This window comes from Pangasianodon hypophthalmus, chromosome 4, assembly GCF_027358585.1.
Source record: "Pangasianodon hypophthalmus isolate fPanHyp1 chromosome 4, fPanHyp1.pri, whole genome shotgun sequence".
Classification (NCBI taxonomy): domain Eukaryota; kingdom Metazoa; phylum Chordata; class Actinopteri; order Siluriformes; family Pangasiidae; genus Pangasianodon; species Pangasianodon hypophthalmus.
Genome location: NC_069713.1, coordinates 9,796,069 through 9,816,568, shown reverse-complemented (window position 1 = coordinate 9,816,568; position 20,500 = coordinate 9,796,069). Strand labels below are relative to the sequence as shown.

The following is a 20,500-nucleotide window of genomic DNA, read 5'->3' as shown; positions in this document are numbered from 1 at the left end:
TTGTGCATGCAGTGAAGTGGTTAAAGATCTTACTGAATAGGCATTAAGAGTTGTTAAATCAGAGTGCACAGATTGTATTAATTAATAATGCATTTTTTTTCTTCTAACTTTTGTGCAAGTAATATGTGTTGCAGTTGAGTTGTCATGAATTCCACTTCACAGTGAGAGTGCTGCTTTCTCTTGTTTAGTTTTTCATGTGTTTTTGTTTGTTTTGCCATGTGCATTTTTTTGGTTCCACTCCTGACACCATCCCTGTCATGTCATTGGTTTGTTCCCCTAATGTGCTCGTGTATTCTGTGTTTCTCTTCGATTAGTTTGCCTATTTATATTATCCTGAATCTTGACAATTGCTAAATTTCTTCTGTAAATGCCCATACAAACTATTTACAAATAAATCGGTTCATATCCAGATTGGTGGATGAGGCCCAGTGATTTTCAGTATCAAGACAGAATTTAGTAGCAATAACCTAAGATCTGCTTGGCAGGGGATAAGGACCATGACTGGATTATTTGAAAATAGGAATAGTAGTATGATAAGGTTGAATGGTTTTAGCTCATATAAACAGCTGGATGAGAAGGTAAATAGATTTTTATCTTAGATTTGATTATTATGATTTTTTTTTCAGGAGATTTCAGAGATTTGTAGAAGAACAATTGCAGCCCCAGAAGTAAACTTTAGTGTCCAGTATACAGTATTCTGCCAGACAACAGTTTTGAAAAGGTCAGGGGCCTCATTTATAAAGAGTGCTTACACTCAATAATGGGTCTGGAATGTGCGTATGCATCCTCCCATGCAAAAACCTGCATTTATAAAGAAATACTTGGTCAGAAATTGGGTGTATATTTATGGAAGCTTTCACCCATGTGTAGAGCCATATGCAACATTTTAGTGACTGTGAGAATAGATGAGATCCTGTGTATATGTAGGGATATTGCACAGCTAAATGTGCAACTCACGGCTCTCACGTGTAACACTACATATTAAATTATGCAGCTCCATCATAACTGCATACAGGCTACTTGGTCATGACAAGCATTAAAGACTAACAATATTTGTTTGTTTGTTTAAACTAGTTAATTACCTTGCGTAGACTGATGAATTAGCCTGTTTCTATGTATTGATATTTATTGCTCCAAATAAATATTTGCAGCTTACAGTTTGTTTAATCCCCTCCCCAAACAAAATGGTAACTCATTTTGGATCAGTATTAATCATGGATAATTACACGTAATTTCACACATTCACAGATCTATAAATAGGCTACACTGAATGATGTGTTGTTTATAGCACAATGGTTCTGTTGCCATTATTAGAAGACCACACCATCCAACGAGATCCAGAAAAAAAAAAATATAATAATGAGAACTTGTTTTTAGAGACCAAGAAGATTTCCTTGCTCATATTGACAGGCTAATGAGCCATTTTAGATTTCTAAGAGCCATTCTCTTACAACTAATTCTCTTGCCATAGACATAATTAAATTGACAAGTCGAGATTTCTTTAAACAGTGAGTGAAGAGGGCAACATCAAAGTGCAATTTGCAGCAATATCCGGTTTCCCTAAATGTAATTGGTGCAATTGACTAGATTCATGTTGCTATAAGGACACCTAGACAGAATTTTCTTTTATAAGTCATTTTAATTCCCTAACCCACACAGCACAGAGGAGAGACGCTACAGTGACCTGTAAGTGAATGTGAAAGATGTCTTCAGGTGGGAGACGGATTCAGGTGGGAGACTGCCAGAAAAAGTGTACCGGATTGTTAGGGCAGGTGCTGTGCTGCGCAACATGGCACAGCCGATTGGGCTTCCGCTCCACCCCAGGAGCCAATTCACATCACTACCCAACAAACTTAAGATGTCATGTGTTGATTATGAACAGCTGAGACCAGTGCAAATGTATCTTTTTTAACAAGCTCTTGTAATATCATTGGTATTTTTGTTATTTTTAATTAATTTATCAAGTTTTCAATAGTGGTAACTGTGTGCTTTTGTTGATCTCTGACACAACTTCCACTTCTTGTTCCCCAAATTCTCCTCTTTTTTGCTTTTCTCTCTGCCATTTACAACACAACCTCATTCAAAAATGAATGGGACACCCCATATTTTAAATGTGTATCAAGTACTTTGCATTGACCATTTATGGATATGTGTGGGCAGTAACCTGGCAGGAGAAGAGGCTGATTCACCAGTGCATTGTGAATTATAATGGAAAATGAATGGAAATGGAATGCACATGTGCATATGCAAGGTTTTATAATTTTTGTGTGTGTGTGTGTGTGTGTGTAAGCCATTTCCTGTTTTTTTGTGCACATGCACACTTTCACTCTGGAATCCATGCAAAGTTTTATAAATGAGGCCTAAGGTCATCTCCAGTGAATCACCTGGTCAATAGAACATTCTTAAACTCTGGAAGAAAGCTCATGTGGTTCCTGTTTCTAAAAGACCAATCCTAAAGAGCTGAATAATTATAGGCCAGTGGCTTAAGGGCCTTTGTGAATGAAATCCTTTGAGAAACGTTTTAAGAACTATATGCTCAGGAAAGTGAAGAATCAGTTAGATCCAAATCCATATCTAAGAATCAGTTAGATCTACATCCCAGCAGAACAGGGTGAGGTGTGGAGGATGCCAATCTAAGCCTAATAAATTTAGTGTTAAAACATCTTGAGAGACAAAAGACTCATGCTCGATGGCTCTTTACTGACTTCTCGTCTGCATTCAATATTATTCAGCCACACTTGCTTGCTGAGAATTTACTGTCCAATTTTAAGTTAGATCCTAATATTGTAATGAATCATGAATTTTCTTACAGGCTGTGGCATGTCAGGGTCAGTGGCACGTTTTCTGTATATTTATCTTCATCCAGTGCAGGCCTGTGTATAGTCCGCTCTCCTGTACATTATGTACACCTATGACTGCCGTAGCAATGATAAAGATTGACATCTGATCAAGTTTGGAGATGACTCTGTAATTCTGAGTCTTTTACAAGATGAGGAGATGGCATGGCACTGTAGTGGATGATTCTGTCTTGGTGTGACCAGTCCTTTTAGCGATTAAATGTAATGAAAACAAAGGAAATGGTAATTGCTTTTAGAAGGTTCTCTATTATTCAAACACATTGACATTGATATTGAAAACATAGATAGTTATAGATATGTGGGCATAATTCTGCACAGTAAACTAAATTTTTAGGCTAACATATGCAAAGTGCAACAAAACATATATTTTCTTGGAAAATGGGAGGATAAGGCAATGGTGGCTCAATAGTTAAAGACCTGGTTACTGATCAGACTTGCAGTGATGAGTAAGGATGTGTGTGTCAGAATTATTGTTTTCTAGCACCTTTTTTTATTACGTACTCCTATTAAAACTGTAAACAAATTATACTCACTCAGTTATTTCTAGCATTATTGTGTATCTTTTACCTTTCGTTTCTTGTCCATTTGCTGACACTCAGTGTTCCTAAAGATGAATAGTCAGGAAAACAGGATAACAAACACACTGTCATTCAGACAGGAATCAATAGTGGAAAAGGTCTAAATTTTCAGAACAGTAACTTGATTAATTTTAGGACTGAGTCAGGTTTCCAAATTGTGATCTACATTTACTTCATTAGTAGTGATTGTTAAAATGACTCAGTGCACCTCTGACAGAGCTTCATCTTTTTTTTTTTTTTTTTTTTTTTTTTTTTTTTTAATACAGAGAGTCCTAAACCTGTGGTGATTATAGAGCCTGATACACAGGTGTTCAGAGGAGAGAGAGTGACTTTCAGGTGTAACATACAGAGAGGAGGAGACACTGAGTGGACATTTGACTGGAATAAGAATGATCACACACTCTACTCAGACAGAACAACACAGGAGTTCAGCATCAGCTCAGTTACAGACTCTGATGGTGGTAAATACACCTGCAGAGGGAGGAGAAGTGACTCTCAGAGCTCAGAGATCAGTGATCCTGTTACACTCTCTGTATCAGGTGAGTGTGTGAGTTTATGTTATTACTTTTTTATTACATATGTTATTATTTTTGTTTTTAGTATATGTAAAATGTATTGCTAATTTAAGTTTTCAGATTTGTTCCAGAGTTTTTTCAGTGAGCTGCACTGTAACTGAGTCTCATTATAACGACTTTACAGCTTCCTTCTGTCTGTTTACTTTTAATTCTCACTTTTCTGTCTTAAAGCCTCAAATTCACTTGATTACTGGTCAAGACAGGAATCATCACAACTTATTATTCAGTCTGACTGCTGGAATGTCATTTTGCCTTTAATTTTATTTTAAATTGTTAGAAAATCATTGATATGTATAAGAAACATGTTCTTCACCTAATAGTCAAGCTGATGCTACTGTCATGATTCTGAATGTTTGAAAATAGATTTCAATGCTTCACTGTTGTGGCTTCACAGTAAAGATCTGTAAGTTTAGTTGAGTGAAGAAGATTTTTAAATAGATACTGATGTGTGCAGTTGGTGGTGCAGGTTGTGTCAACCCAAGCTTACAACAGCAAAACACACTTTACCAGAACTTGTGTTGGCAGTAAGGTACTGTAAAATTTAGAGTAAACAACTGTAAAACATATTTACAGTGAATTACTGTAATATCATAATGTTGTATAAAATAACATAACCCAGAACACTTGCTCATTTGAGTGATGCAGGATAAAACTGAGCTGAAGGATCTTGCCAAACCATGACAGCTTGGCAGTGCCAGGATTTGAACACACAACCTTCTGATTCATGACGCAAAGCTTTAACCACTGAGTCATCACAACTACACCATAATTAACTTGCACTGATTCAACTACTTCTACCACTGAATTAACTCCACTAACAGATTACATTGAATCAATGCAAGCTAGTGGTGCTAGTTGCGGTACATCAGTGGTTAAGGTTTGGAGTCAAGGCTAACAAGGTTGTGTTCAAATCCCAGCACCACCAAACTGCATTGATTGGGTCCTTGAGCAAGACTCTTCAGCTCAGTTGTTTCCTGCATTAACCAAATATATGGGGTTACGTGTTATTTTATACTATGTATAATATTATAGTGCTTTACTGTAAATATGTTTTATAGTAAAATTTGCTGTAAATTTCACAGTACTCTATTGGCAAACCAGGTTGCCAGTAATTTACTGTAACATCTACAGTAAAGTTTTTTACAGTGAACACAAAGTTTCTGTAACACATCAGCCACAGCACAGAGCCCTACCTTCACTGACTGGAGATTTCAGCAATAAAGATCTGCTTGTTAAAAATGACTACAAATGTGCACACTAATAAGAAAATCACAAAGCCAAACAATAATTTTCAATATTAACAACATTATAAAATGTGTAGATATAATAGGATAAATTCAGGTATATTGGGACAGTTAAACTTAGCATTGTTTATTTTTTGGCTTGATAAGTGAATGTCATTTATGTGACATCATATAAGGGGGCGTGATCAGAAAGAAAGAGGTAGTTTTATTTATTATTTCATTTAACCTTTATTTAACCAGGTAAAGTCTCACTGAGGTTAAAAATCTCTTTTTCTAGAGAGACCTTGGCAAGAAGGCAGCATGAAAGTTTCAACAAGCAAAACAGTCACGCAATTATACAACAGAGTTAGCATAGCATCATAGCATCCCAAAAAGTTGACCTAAAAAAATTCTCAATGTAGAAAAATGACACACACACACTATATAGTTTTGTTTTGTTTTTTTAATAGTAATGTTCTAAAATTGTTATTTAAGATGCTTATAAACATATGATAAACTGTAACAAAATAAGCATAAAATCAGTTCAGATCATGTCCAGATGTTTATAATTTAATCATTGTGAAGATTGTCAGACATGGGGAGGTCATTAGGAACAGCACAGTGTTCAGTTTAATTGGGACAGTCTTAAATACAATAAGTGGAGAGAGGAAAAGTGAAGAGATGTGATGGATGCATGAATGGATGAATGAAACACCCCACAACTATTAAGACTTGTTCAAGACTTGTTCAAAAATTATTGGTATGCCACTGCGGAGCCTAAATGAATTTTATGAGCAACAAGTGATAAGGAAAGCTCGGCGTATCATGAATGATGACACGCATCCATTGCACAAGCATTTTGAGGTAATGCCTTCTGGAAGGCGGCTTAGAAGTATTAAGTGTACGACCAATTGATATAAGTCTACTTTTGTGCCAGAAGCTATTCGTATTTGTAACCTGAATTGTAGTAATGAGTATTTTTTTTTTCCATTTCTTTTTATTAGAGTTTTCCAATATACAACACTGTCTCAATATGCGAACATTAGTTATACAAGAATTCACAAGTGTTAATAAATGAGACACGAATACATACATAAAAAACAAAACAAAACAACAAAAAAAAAAAAAAAAAAAAAAAAACAGAACAACAGCAACAAAAACACAACAAAAACCTGCACATACAATATCAAATTAAAATGTTGCCTTTTACTCTAGTGTTGAAATATTCAATAAAAGGCTGCCAAATAATATTAAAAAGACCTTCTTTTTGTCTCAATGAGAACTTGATTTTCTCTAGTTTTAGATGTTGCATTGTGTCCCTTAAAACTTGTATGTGAGTTGGTGGATATTTACTCTTCCAATTTAATAGAATTAAACACCTGGCCAATAATGTAACATAACATAAAACATTCCTTTGTTTGAAGTTTAGACATAATCTATCATCAGGTACCCCAAACAGTGCCAACACAGGATCCATAGGAAGCTGTATCCCAAGCACTAGTGACAGAGTTTTAAATATCTCTGTCCAATAGAGGGTGATGTTGGGGCATTTCCAAAATGTATGACCTAAAGATGCAGGGGCATGTCCACAACGCTCACAAGAGGGATCCAGTCCAGGGTATATCTTGAATAACTTTTCTTTTGATAGATGTAGTCGATGTAGAATTTTAAACTGAATAAGGCCATGTCTTCTACAGACTGAGGAGGAGTGAACCCAACCTTGAGCATCTTCCCATTGACTTACTGTAATATTTGTCAATAAGTCATCATTCTACGCTTCCCTCAAATGGTCCAAAGTGGAAGTACAGTCAATCTGTGAAAGGCTGTGGTAAATTTTGGAGATAGACCCCTTTTTAAGTGGCTCTTGAAGAAAAATTTTATCCATAGCATTTTCTTGTGGTTGACTGGGAAAAGAAGGAAAGACCGTCTTCGCAAGGTCACGGATTTGTAAATATTTAAAAAAATCTTTATTATCTATATTAAATTTAAGTTTCAATTGGTCGAATGTAGAAAAAATCTTGTTGGTAAACAAATTTGCAAATGAATGAACACCCTTTGAGTCCCATAATTTAAATGTGTTTTCTGAAAGTAACTTGTGGGCTTGATTATTAATCAATGGTGTCTGTATTGAACAGCAGTTCCATTTAAAGTATCTCCTAATCTGAGACCAAATTTTTAATGAGTATGAGACCACGGGGTTCTTGCATTTGAATTTGGAGAGATCGGAAGTATAGAATAAAAGTGATTTTAAAGTGTTTGGGTAAAAGGCGTTCCCAGTCAGGTTGGTGCATACCATCCCAAAAAGACATACATCGAATGTTACAAGACCAGTAATACAACCAAAAGCTTGTATCCCCTTGTACCCCCTGTGGATTTAGGTCTTTGTAAAAATGCCTTTCTTATTCTTGGAGTTTTTTTATTCCAGATGAATGATGAAATGAGAGAATCTTTTTATTTTTTATTTTTGGGTAATATAATTGGAATACATTGAAAAAGAAATAGATATTTGAGTAGAACATTCATTCTGATTATACTTATGCGACCAGCCAGTGAGAAGGGGAGAGTGCATAATCTTTTTAATTGTTGATCAGTTTTTTGATAAAGATTTAAAAAATTCTGTTTAAAAAGACCGGAGATCTCCCGTGTAATATTTATCCCAAGGTATCGGAAACCATTTGAGATGCTGAAGGGAAAAGTAGATAGTGTCTGTGAATTTTCTCCGTTTTTAAAACCAACTGGAAATAGTATACTTTTAGATATATTAATTTTGTACCCAGACACCTTACCAAATTCCGACAATATGGTTATGATTGTTGGTATTGAGATTAGAGGGTCTGAGATGTATAAAAGCAGATCATCTGCGTGCTCTACATCTCCTCTTAAAATTCCTCTATAACCTACTGCAGAGCGTAACGATATGGCGAGAGGTTCTATAGCTAGAGCGAATAAGAGAGGTGACAAGGGGCACCCCTGCCTTGTTGAACGATGAAGAGAGAAAGGACTGGAGCTGATGTTATTTGTCTGCACCGATGCTTTGGGTCTAGCGTAAAGCAATTTGATCATCGATATATAATTGGGGCCAAATCCAAACTTTGACAGGGCCGAGAAGAGAAAATCCCACTCGACCCTGTCAAAGGCCTTCTCAGCGTCTAATGAGAGCACCACCTCCGACATCCGACTATTGGGTCTGCGGGTAGAGATTATATTAAAAAGCCGTCTAATATTAAAAAATAGTTGCCTATCCTTAACAAATCCAGTTTGATCTGGGGACACAACTGTTGGTAGAACTGTTTCCAAACGCCTGGCTAAAATCTTGGCTAATATTTTGTTATCGATATTCAAAAGACTTATAGGTCTAAAGATCCTGGCTCTTTCGGGTCTTTGCCTGTTTTGTGTATTAAGGAGATACTTGCATCGTATAAAGAGGGTGGGAGATATCCGACTGTTAAAGATTCATTAAAGACTGTTAATAGAAGTGGTGCGAGCTGTTCATTAAACGCCTTATAAAATTCTGCACTGTACCCATCAGGGCCAGGGCACTTTGAACTTTGCATACTATTAATCGCTTGTTTTATTTCTTCAATTGAAACAGGCTGCTCTAACACTTTTTTGTTCTCCAGATTAATCGTGGGTATAATAATATTCTCAAAAAAAGTGTCTATAAGATTTGTGTCACATTTGGAATCTGATGAGTAGAGTTTACAATAAAATTGTTTAAAAGTATTGTTAATTACACTTGGGTCTGTAGTGATATGTCCAGTTTCCGTTCGTATTTCTGTAATTAATCGTGATGCAGCATCTTCTTTAATTTGTTGCGCCAGCAATCTACCCGTTTTTTCCCCATATTCATAATACTTATGTTTTAGTTGTGTCAATAATTTTGTGGTGTCCGTTGTATAAAGTAAATTTAGCTCAGTTTGAAGGGATAGTTTTTTATTGTAGAGATCTGGCGTAGGAGAGATGGCATATAATCTATCAGTCTCCAAAATTTCTTGGGTTAATCTTGATTCTTTTTCCCTTCGCTGTTTATTCTTAAGGCAACTCAGTAGAATAATTTGGCCTCTCATGTAAGCTTTGAATGTCTCCCAAAGTGTGGATTTTGTGGTTTCAGGTCTATCATTCATTTCAAGAAAAAATCTGATTTGTTTTTTAATTTCCTCTACTATTTTCTTATCTGACAAAAGGGTGTTATTGAAATTCCATTTTCTGATTATGGGTTTATGTGTAGTAATGAGTATTGATGAGTATTAATGGTTCTTAATTTGTCCTGCACTATTTTTTAGATCTTACTTGTGGTTGGATTTACTATGAAGCATGTTGTACTGTTGTAATTTGTGTAAAAATGTCTTTTTTGTGTGTGTGTGTGTGTTTATGTATATTTGAACTGAAGTTTGGGATGTGATGCCTATGCCTTACGCAATTGCCCCGTGTGGGATTAATAGAGTAGTAAACAAAAAACAAATATTGGGACAGTTAAACCTAGCATTATTTATTTTCTGGCTTGATAAGTGAATGTAAAAACGTATGTTACTGAGGCCTTGCAGTGGAAGTGTTTGATAGAAATTACATGACTCCATTCATGTGACATCATGTAAGGGGGCGTGGTCAGAATTCAACAGGAAGTTTGATTTATTATTACATTTAACCTTTATTTAACCAGGTAAAGTATCATTGAGATTAAAAATCTCTTGAAAAAGAAGGCAGCATGCAAAGTTTCAACAAGCAAAACGGCCAAGTAATTATACAATACAGTTAGCATAGCATCATAGCATCCCAAAAAGTTAACTTAAAAAGTTCTTGAGGTAGAAAAATGACACATATATTGTACAGTTGTTTCTTTTTAAAATAAGATTATAAAATTGTTATTTAAGATGCATATAAACACATGATAAACCATAACAAAATAAGCATAAAATCAGTTCAGATCATGTCCAGATGTTTATAATTTAATCATTGTGAAGATTTTCAGACATGGGGAGGTCATTAGGAACAGCACAGTGTTCAGTTTAATTGGGACAGTCTTAAATACAATAAGTGGAGAGAGGAAAAGTGAAGGGATGTGATGGATGCATGAATGGATGAATGAAACACCCCACAACTATGGTTAAATGAGGCATTGATGGATTATATGTGCATTAAATGATGTTTTTATGAAATGTGTAAATAAGCAGGTGATTAAGGTAGACTGGGAAATACAGAATGTTACTTAGACCTCCTACTGAGTATGCAGAGATTTCTACTTAGTGTACTGTCTTCATATCATTTTAATGATGTACAGTTATTTATTTGTTTGTTTGTTTGCTGTGAGGTGGCAACACGACCCACTTTTATTGATGTTTAGTCAAAACACAAAGTGTTAAAAAAAACAAGACCATTTCTAAACATTTCCAATATGTCTTCCAGTAAAGATTATATGTGTAGTTTTGCATTTTCCAAAATAATCTCTACTCTATACACCCAAAAATATAAATTGATGTGGAGTAGAAAGAGATTAGAGACCTGCATCATCACACAGCAGTTATTTTCTGACCCTCACTTCAATCACAGTGAAGCTTTACATTTAATATCCCTATTTTCATTCTCATCATGTGTTTAACTAAAAATTCTAAAACAATTTAAAAGTAGTCATAAGTTGTTTAGCATCATCACAGAGAGAGTATTACTGTTTTACTGTAGAAGTGATTAGTGTAGTAAAGAATACTTCACATTCTGAAAGTGTATTTAATTTCTAACAGAAAAACCTAAACCTAAACTCACATCAGACCTTAAAGGAGCTGCACTGACAGGAAACTCAGTGACTCTGTCCTGTACACTGAAGCTGCAGTCTGCTGGATGGAAGTTTTACTGGATCAAACCCACACAGAGCACTGAGACTGAGACTGAAACACACTCCTACACCATCAGATCAGTTACAGTCTCTGATGGAGGTCACTACAAGTGCAGAGCTGGAAGAGGAACCCCAGTTTACTACACAGACTACAGTGATGCACTCTGGGTAAACGTTATTGGTGAGTAAGAGACTTTTTGTTAAGTGATTCTGCACAACACTGAACATATAAACAACATGTGAGCAGTGTCACAATATAGCAACATTTACACAGCTACATACAGAGAACTCTGTATGACAAAGAAAATGTCACCAAAATCTGTAAAAGTATTTTAACAAGCTGCTCAGAGGCTGTAAAAGGGGCTTCATAAAGTTGCTGCTTCAGAAACATCAACATGCTCGAGTCGAGACCTGCCTGAGTGTGAATGAGTGAAGAGGACGAGGAGCAAACTTTTATACTGAACCACTGAGTGTAAGAGGCTGTAGAATCTGAAAGAATGAGAGAGATTAGAGAGTGAGTGTGTATGAGGAGTTATGAACTGATAACAGGTGTGTGGTGATGACTAAGGATGTGTATCGCAGAGTTTTATGTATATATAACCTGTCTAGAACTAGTGTAGAAGAGTGACCTGATTATTTTTAGGGCTGAGTCTGTATTTAAGATTGTGATCTACATTTACTTCATCAGTAGTGATTGTTGGGAGCTTAATCATTTACATGTGAGCAGATATACTGTATCTATACTCTGAATGTTTACCCAAATTCTGTATTCAATTTTAAAATGTTACTACTTCTTTAAATGATAATGTTGGAAATTAATTAATATATAGAAACAGTAGTAATTTTTTTTTTTCTTACAGAGAGTCCTAAACCTGTGGTGATTATAGAGCCTGATACACAGGTGTTCAGAGGAGAGAGAGTGACTTTCAGGTGTGACATACAGAGAGGAGGAGACACTAAGTGGACATACGACTGGTATAGGGACGATTACACATTCTACCCATCCCACACAACACAGGAGTTCAGCATCTCTGTTAGAAATGATCACGGTGGTAAATACACCTGCAGAGGGAGGAGAAGTGACTCTCAGATCTCAGAGACAAGTGATCCTGTTCCACTCTCTGTATCAGGTGAGTGTGTGAATGTATGTTATTACTTACGTATGTATGTTAAAGTTATCACTAGTTTCAGATTTTGTTCCAGATTTTATCATATGAGACACAAAGTCTCATTATAATGATTTTACAGCTTCTTTTTCTCTGTGTACTTTTGATTTTCTTTCTTAATTTAAAGTAACCATTTTATTTGTTTTTTAAAGAATCACTACAACTTATTAGCTATTCTGAACGATATGACACATTTTCCCTCAGCTGTTATTTAAACTGTTAGGAAATAATTTACATTTATGAGAAACACATTCTTCTTCACCTAATAGTCACGCTGATTCTACTGTCACGAGTCTACATTTTGAAAAAGATTTCAAAGTTTCACTGCTGTGCTTTTACAATAAAGAGTTAAATGATTGAATAAGATTTTTAAAAAGACACTAATGCATGCAGTGTGATACAGAATTTGAGACATGATTTATAAATCATCATGTGGAAAAGCAAAATCACAGGAGCAATACAGTGACCTTTACACTTCAGTTCTTTTTGTAGACAATATACTGTATATAAACCATGTAAAAATAAAAAGTCACATCACTGAAACCTTTACAATAAACACTGTATCTAAATGCTTAATTAGGCACAAAGATTAAACTACTGCTCATGTTGTAAAGGTAACTCCAGCTTTTCATCATTTTATATCAACAGAAAAACCCAAACCGACTGTGAGTGTGAATCCTCAGCGCTCCGTCTACACTGAAGACAGAGTTACTCTGAGCTGTAATCTGCAGTCTACTGGATGGACTTTTCTCTGGTACCAAGGTTATTGGCAATTAAAAGCTCTGACCTCTGTAGCTACAGTGACCAACACACTCATTGTGACAGTCTCTAATGAAGGACAAAAATATTACTACTGTAAAGCATGCAGGGGAAACTACAACTCAGAGATCAGTTATCCAGCCACGATTACAGTGAGAGGTACGTCATGTTTTCTACATTTTCACTACATGTTTAAAATTAGGAAGACGGTGAAAACCTAATTATTTTATTATTTTAGTAACTGTTTCAGGAAGTATTATAATTATGTAATTATGTAAATATCTAATATGTTAAATTTGTTCTGTATATAGTTAAAATGTTTTTGCTATCTTTGTATAGCGAGACCAAAGCCTGTAGTGAAAGTACAGGCAGCTGAGCGTGTGTTCATTGGGGAAACCGTCACTTTCTCATGTGAGATACAGACTAGAGGATCCTGGCAGTATCACTGGTATAGAAATAATAAAGAACTCAGTGATGCTGCAGGAAAGAAAACATACACAATCTCTAATGTTAAAGCCTCTGATAAAGGTGATTATACATGTAAAGGAACGAAGTCATCAGACCCAAAATACACACAGACCAGTGATGCTGTTACACTGACTGTATCAGGTGAGTGTGTTTTATCTCACAAATTGTCTATTTCATTAACAGTGAAAAGTGTAGAGGTATATTTTGTACAGAACTGTTTTAAACAGTTTTTTATACTCACATAATGTGGAATTGTAAATTTGTCTGATGAACAAATGTTAGAATCTCTAATCCTGGCAATAAGCTCACCTCATAAACACTGGCCACATGAGCTAAAGGCAGTTATTATCTTACTGTAATGAAACTTTACATTGAGCTTAATCAGAAAGTACAAGATGCAGGAATGAAGTGTTTATATGTGTGATGAGTAAAAGTGATCTGCAGGTAAACTGAAGTGATCTTCTAAGATTATAGAACAGAGTTCTGCAAATATAAAACATGTGATATAACAGTGAGAGATTTAAGTGAGACACTTATGACCTGAAATAATAAAAGAATTGAACAGCTACTTTTGCTATATTCATCTTTATGAATTTGAAAAAAGAAATCATTATTCTAAGTGTTAATTTGAATAATATCCACTAAATGCGTAATGTGTATAAAAATGTGCATCATCTTTGTACAGCAAGACCAAAGGGATCTGAGTATGTGTTCATCAAGAAGAAAGACATTCACTATTTTGTTATTATATCATTTAGTTATAATAAATCACACAATGCTGATGAATAAAAGAATCACACCATGTAGGGACCTGCTATTGGTCTAATTCTCAGTTTCTCAGTTTCTCTTTCAGCAAATAAATGTGAACATGATTATTTTAACTTACTATGCTACACTAATAGAGTAATACAATAATAGAAAAATATGTAGGCCTAGTTATTGTTTAGCTGAGACCAGGATCATCACAGAGACAGCAAAAATGTTTTCACTCTGTAGAGGTGATTAATACAGTAAAGATTACATTATTCCTGAACTGTGTGTTTCTTCTCTAACAGAAAAACCTAAACCTGAACTCACATCAGACCTTAAAGGAGCTGCACTGACAGGAAACTCAGTGACTCTGTCCTGTACACTGAAGCTGCAGTCTGCTGGATGGAAGTTTTACTGGATCAAACCCAGACAGAGCACTGAGACTGAGACTGAAACACACTCCTACTTCATCAGATCAGTTAGAGTCTCTGATGGAGGTCAGTACAAGTGCAGAGCTGGAAGAGGAAACCAAGTCTACACACACTACAGTGATGCACTCTGGGTAAATGTTACTGGTGAGTATGTGACTGCACTGCACAGAACGTGTTAACAGTAGAGCTGGGTAGGAACACACAGTAAGCTATATTTACACAGCTACATATACAGAACAAATAAATTTTCGGCAGTTTCATGCTCGAGTGTGAATGAGTGAAGAGGAGGAGGTTTGAACTTTTATACTGAACCACTGAGTTTTAAAAAAAACTGCAGAATCAGAAAGAATGAGAGAGTTATTGTGAGGCGTTGTGAATTTTGTGTGTGTGTGTGTGTGTGTGATTGTGCCCTGCGATGTGTTACCATGCCATGTGTCCCCTGCCTAGTGCCGAGTCCACTGGGATAGGCTCCAGGCTCCCTGCGACGATGTGTAGGATAAGTGGTACAGAAAATGGATTGTGTGTGTGTGTGTGTGTGTGTGTGTGTGCGTGCAGCATGTAATAATGAGTAAAAAATGTATGTCTGAGTTTTTGTGACTTAGCTCTGGTGCAATGCAGCACTTCAAACAGAAAGCTCCTTTTTACTCAGTAAATTATTGTCACTAGCATCTTTTATGCTCTATGTATAGTTTAATCTATAATCTTCCTTACTTCACACTGCAAATCTTTTTTTATATCCTTTAATTTTCTTACCTTTTTAAGCAAAATAAATGTTAATATAATATTGACATAAATTGAAATAGAATAATAAGAATATAATTATTAACAGGTGGATCTCCTCCAGTGTCTCTGATCATCAGTCCCAGCAGAACTCAACACTTTACTGCTGACTCTCTCTCACTGAGCTGTGAGGACCAGAGTGACTCTACTGGATGGACAGTGAGAGGATACACACACAGTGAGACACTGTTCGATTGTTCATCAGTTTCAGGATCTACATGTAACATCAGCTCCCTCTCTACATCACACACTGGAGTTTACTGGTGTCAGTCTGAATCTGGAGGACGCAGTAATTCTGTCAACATCACAGTGCACAGTGAGACATTTTATCAATTCTCATCAGTAATATTTTAATATACAAAACCATATCTAACATTTTAAAAAATTTATTCTAAAGTTTTGTAAAGAAGTTAGTTGATAACTTACTTGCAGTAATAACAGATGAATACTTATTTATTATCTTGTGATTAACAGAATTGCAGTAAAACCTGTTTTAATGTCTGAAAGCTTCTGAAAAACTTCTGGAAATTTTACTTAACACAGTGCCTTAGTTCCTTTTAAATGAACAATTACATTAGACTCTTCAGCTCATGTAGCTCTCTGTTTCCTTCTCTCTGAGTCATTCCGTCATGGTTAACATAACTGCATAGCTATGTATTTCCATAACCTGAGAAAATGATGAAAGCTTTAACATTAAACTACATTCATAGATAGTTATTAAGCTACTGCTGTGTTCTTTAAGATTTATGATGTTAATTGTGTTGTAGGCAGCACAGCATGTAGGTCTGAATGACTGCAATATTAGCTCCAAAGTTCTGATATCTTCCATAACTGGATTTAATATTTTTAAAATTATTTTTTAAAATAATTTAAATGATAATATTCATAATATTCAGTCTGTAACTTAACTCCCATTTATTTGTAAATTCCACAAGCTGTCAGTGACTTGTAGTTGTAAAAAAAAAAGTCAAATGTAAAAAATAAGCACTGATGCCACAAGCAAAATAGAATACTAGAAAAATGTAGGGAAGTTAGAGCCTGTGGGTCATATAAATGCTACACTGCATATTAAACAAAAAGTTATATGGAGTCGCCATCCATATAACTGGTAATTCCTATTCATCTATTTCAGTCACGTTACCTCTTTCTTTTAGCTGTCATAATTATGACCATAATTTATGATCCATACCAAGTCCCAGGGGAAAATATATACAGATCTGGAGTCAGAAAAGACATTGCCAAATCTACTATTCACAGACATTTACATATATATTTAATCTACAGTCCATCTCTGTACATGGGCAAGAGTCTGAGGGCTTTAGTGTACAGATACTTAGCAGTACAAAGTACAAAATGAAGGCACAAAGATAAAAAACTTTATGTAATCTCTGTGTAAACTTATGTAAACTTGTGGACAGACCTCTATTGATCTGTTCCATGTGAGGTTACTGTATGACCACACTGCCATATTTATTATCAAAAGATTGTGGAAGATGTGGCTATAAATAAACAGCAGTATCACAGCAGTCTCTAGCTTCATAAATAGAAACAAAAATTTGTGGTCACATTATTTGTGAGCTAAAACTAGCTAGTGAACTGTGTAGCCTAGGTAGATATGTACAGCTACCAAATTCAAATTCAACACTTGGAATCAACTTCAGACCTTAAATCTCCTTAATTTGTCATGAAATAAGGAGGAAACAGGCCACACCTGCTCATGAAACTGCATATCAGTCAACTGTCCAATTACTTTTGAGCCTGTGAAAATAGAGGAAATAATAATGGCTGTAATTCCTAAACGGTTAATGCAATATTTTTGTTAAACCCCTTGAATCCATTGTGGAGGTGTACAGAGGCAAAATGATGAAAATTGTGTCACTGTCTAAATACTTATGGACCTGACTGTAGATATGGCCAGCAGATATGTACAAGAAGATATTTATTATTTTGAAAACCCACTGGTAAAGCTACAGACAGCAACATTAAACAAAAAAAACCTCTGCACATCTGTCTCAGACAAATGTTCAAATAATTTATTTAGCTTAGCACATATAGCTATAGCCACCAACTTACTGATGTAAAGTGCTCATTACAGAGAATGGAGTGTTTTGGAATGGAGTGTAATCCAATCATTCAAATCAAATCAAAATCATTATTTTTGACTGAGATTTTCAGAGTCACATTTTCCACAATCTTCTGGTCATAAATATGGCATAGTGGTCATACAGTAACATCATTTGGAAGAGATCAAGAGGTCTGTCCATAAGTATTTGGACAGTGACACTGGAATTACAGCCATTTTTTACATAGTCCCTCCATTTTCACAGGCTCAAAAGTAATTGGACAAACTAACAATCATAAATATTAGGATTATGTTTAATACTTGGAAGCAAATCCTTTGCAGTCAATGACTGCCTGAAGTCTGGATCCCATGGATATCACTAAATGCTGACTTTCCTCCCTTGAGATGCTTTGCCAGGCCACAATTTCAAAAATTGTGTCGCTGTTCAAATACTTATGGACCTGACTGTATACTTGTATTTTACACACTTTGTGTTTTCAGTGTCGTCTTTCTCTTTCCTACAGATGGTGATTTGATCCTGGAGAGTCCTGTCCATCCTGTAACTGAGGGAAATCCTCTGACTTTACGCTGTTTAAATCGCTCAAAGATCTTAGATTCTGGTGCTGATTTCTATAAAGATGATTCAGTTCTCCAGAACCAGACTACAGGAGAGATGACCATCCACACTGTCTCAAAGTCAGATGAAGGTTTCTACCACTGTAAACACCCAGAGAGAGGAGAGTCACCGAAAAGCTGGGTCTCAGTCAGAGGTGAGAAATAATTCTTATATTCATTTAAAGAAAACTTTTGCTGTGTTGGAGTCAGTTTTCCATTCTTAAAGCATTTAAAAATATTTATTATGACTTATTTCTCCTTTACACTTTTAAGCTACTTGAATGCTAGTCACAAGATATTTACTACTCATTGTAATTTATGGTGTAGAAATCTCATTAAACCTCCTTGAAATGACACGACTTGTACACCATCTTCAGTAAAATAAGCACAAGTTATGTTGTATTTGGAGTACTGTAGACCAGAGAAACATGCTGAGTGATTATCAAAGGCTGGCAGGCTAGATTCTGTGTCGATGTTTAGCCAAGATACTTGCATTTCAAGCATTAACACTTTATTTATTAAAGCCCACTTCAGACACTCTACAGTCAACAAACCATCTATAGGCTGTGACTAACCTGCCAGGTGACTGTCATCAACCAGCCTATCAACTCAGGCTAGACAATACAGCACTGTCCAAAAGGAAGCCTGATTTTTATACACATTTTGTCTTAGATGTTTATTTTATGTCTTCTACATTATCAGTAGGAAAGAGCAAATATAACTGTTCTCATGTTCAACTAATTATTCCAGAGAAACACCAGTATGTTGTTAAAGAAAGTAACATCAAGTTACAGACACCTTTTCAGACTTATTAGAGACAGACTCATATTTTGACATGAAACTTAAATGTATGACCACTAAATTAATGCTTTATATATGATTAATTGTAATTTATTATTATTTTAATTATATTATTATCCATAGGATTTTCCCCTCCAGTTCTAGCACATGGAGAAGCTCCATCATCGGTGCTGAAGCTCCTCAGCAGTGTCGTAGCGGCCTCTCCGTATGTGCTGGTGACCATCATTCTGGCAGTGAAATGTTCCAGAGCTCGAAGTAAGAACTCACAGTGTTCTTCATTAGCTATAAAATTAAACCCTAACATTTAATAAGAGGCTAATCTGAAGTGCTCATGATTGTGTATTTTACAGCTGACCCTGATGAGGACAACAGACCGTACAGAGTGATAGAAGCTGCAGCGTTTGTCTGACTGTCAGGTTTTTACATTATTTTTATGTAACCAGGATAAAAAGTAAATATTGTGAACGATACAGGCTGAGACATTTTGTTCAGTTGTTTATTTTGTTTATTGTCTATATTTTTTTTTCCTTTGTGTAATATGAAAATGTAAAAGATTATGTTTATTTAATATATACATTGTGTTTGATTTATTTAGTCATGGAGAGTTAGGCAGCATGACCTCAGGAGATGGAGGAGTTATTTAGTTATTAGGAGTTAAAGTTATTTAGGTGACAGACATTTCTAGACATGGGGTATTGTCCGGGTTAGACTGAACATTACTTTGACTAAGAGTTTAGCTTGGGTTTAGCCGACGACGCGCACCAGAAGTAGCTAATTGCTGTTGCTAAGGCCTGAGCTCTTATGGAGGAGGGACTGTGAAGGCTCGCTCACAAAGTGAACTGTAGGAACAGTCGCTTATTGTTAAGAGGAAACAGTGGAAATTGACGGGAAGATCCAGATACTGGTTTGGGTTTCCGGAACACTCAAACTTCCTCTGGCTCCGTGGGATTCATCGCAAGACTGAGACTTGGGTCGCTGAGGCTGACCTGGGACTGACATCCCGTGCATGTGTAGTGTGAACTGCGCCATTGCCAGTGAGACTGTGAGTGAATCTTTATTTTGTCCGCTTTAGGAGTGAAGCAGCCATTTACTTTCAGGCTACAATGAACCCTAGCTTCACTACAGGCCTGTAACGTTTATAGTAGTACTTTTTGTTTGCTTATATTCACCGGCTATTTTTCTTTTAATTGAATTCACTCTACTGACTGAACTGAGGCTAGCAGTACTACAGTGTTTTAATTTTATATATCACCTGTAGGATTTATTATTTCTTTGAGTGAACAAGTAAATAGTTGATTGGGTTTTTATAACTACTGAGTGTTCGTGTTTTGTTTCTCTTATTAAAGGGAATTTTATTAGTTGCGCGCGTGCGCGTAGACACTGCGGTTAAACCAGCCGCGCTTCCTGAAACCACGGTTAATCTCCCGCTCGTGCAATTCTGGGACGCGGCTTTTAGACACTTAGCGGTAATAACATCATCTACCAATTTGAAATGTTCCTTTTATAATGAATCAAATGAGCCTCCTGGTTCAGTTATATTGACAGATTTTGTGAGTTTGAAGAGCAGTTACATTAAAATTCTACAGTAGAATTGAATGATCTTTATT

General features: G+C 35.8%; 1 protein-coding gene across 1 annotated transcript in view; it reads left to right on the top strand.

Moving 5' to 3' along the window:
* The window catches only part of LOC128318154 (Fc receptor-like protein 5), a 32,672-nt gene extending 12,414 nt beyond the window's left edge, over positions 1-20,258 (top strand). Inside the window, exons 2-12 of the mRNA XM_053233533.1 lie at positions 1,546-1,573; positions 3,703-3,975; positions 10,970-11,242; positions 11,922-12,191; positions 12,876-13,145; positions 13,326-13,595; positions 14,510-14,779; positions 15,465-15,731; positions 18,002-18,247; positions 19,017-19,148; positions 19,244-20,258. Coding sequence (XP_053089508.1) covers positions 1,546-1,573; positions 3,703-3,975; positions 10,970-11,242; positions 11,922-12,191; positions 12,876-13,145; positions 13,326-13,595; positions 14,510-14,779; positions 15,465-15,731; positions 18,002-18,247; positions 19,017-19,148; positions 19,244-19,302 — 2,358 coding nt within the window. The 3' untranslated portion in view covers positions 19,303-20,258. The remainder of the gene's footprint in view (positions 1-1,545; positions 1,574-3,702; positions 3,976-10,969; positions 11,243-11,921; positions 12,192-12,875; positions 13,146-13,325; positions 13,596-14,509; positions 14,780-15,464; positions 15,732-18,001; positions 18,248-19,016; positions 19,149-19,243) is intronic.
* The last annotated feature ends 242 nt before the right edge of the window (positions 20,259-20,500 follow it).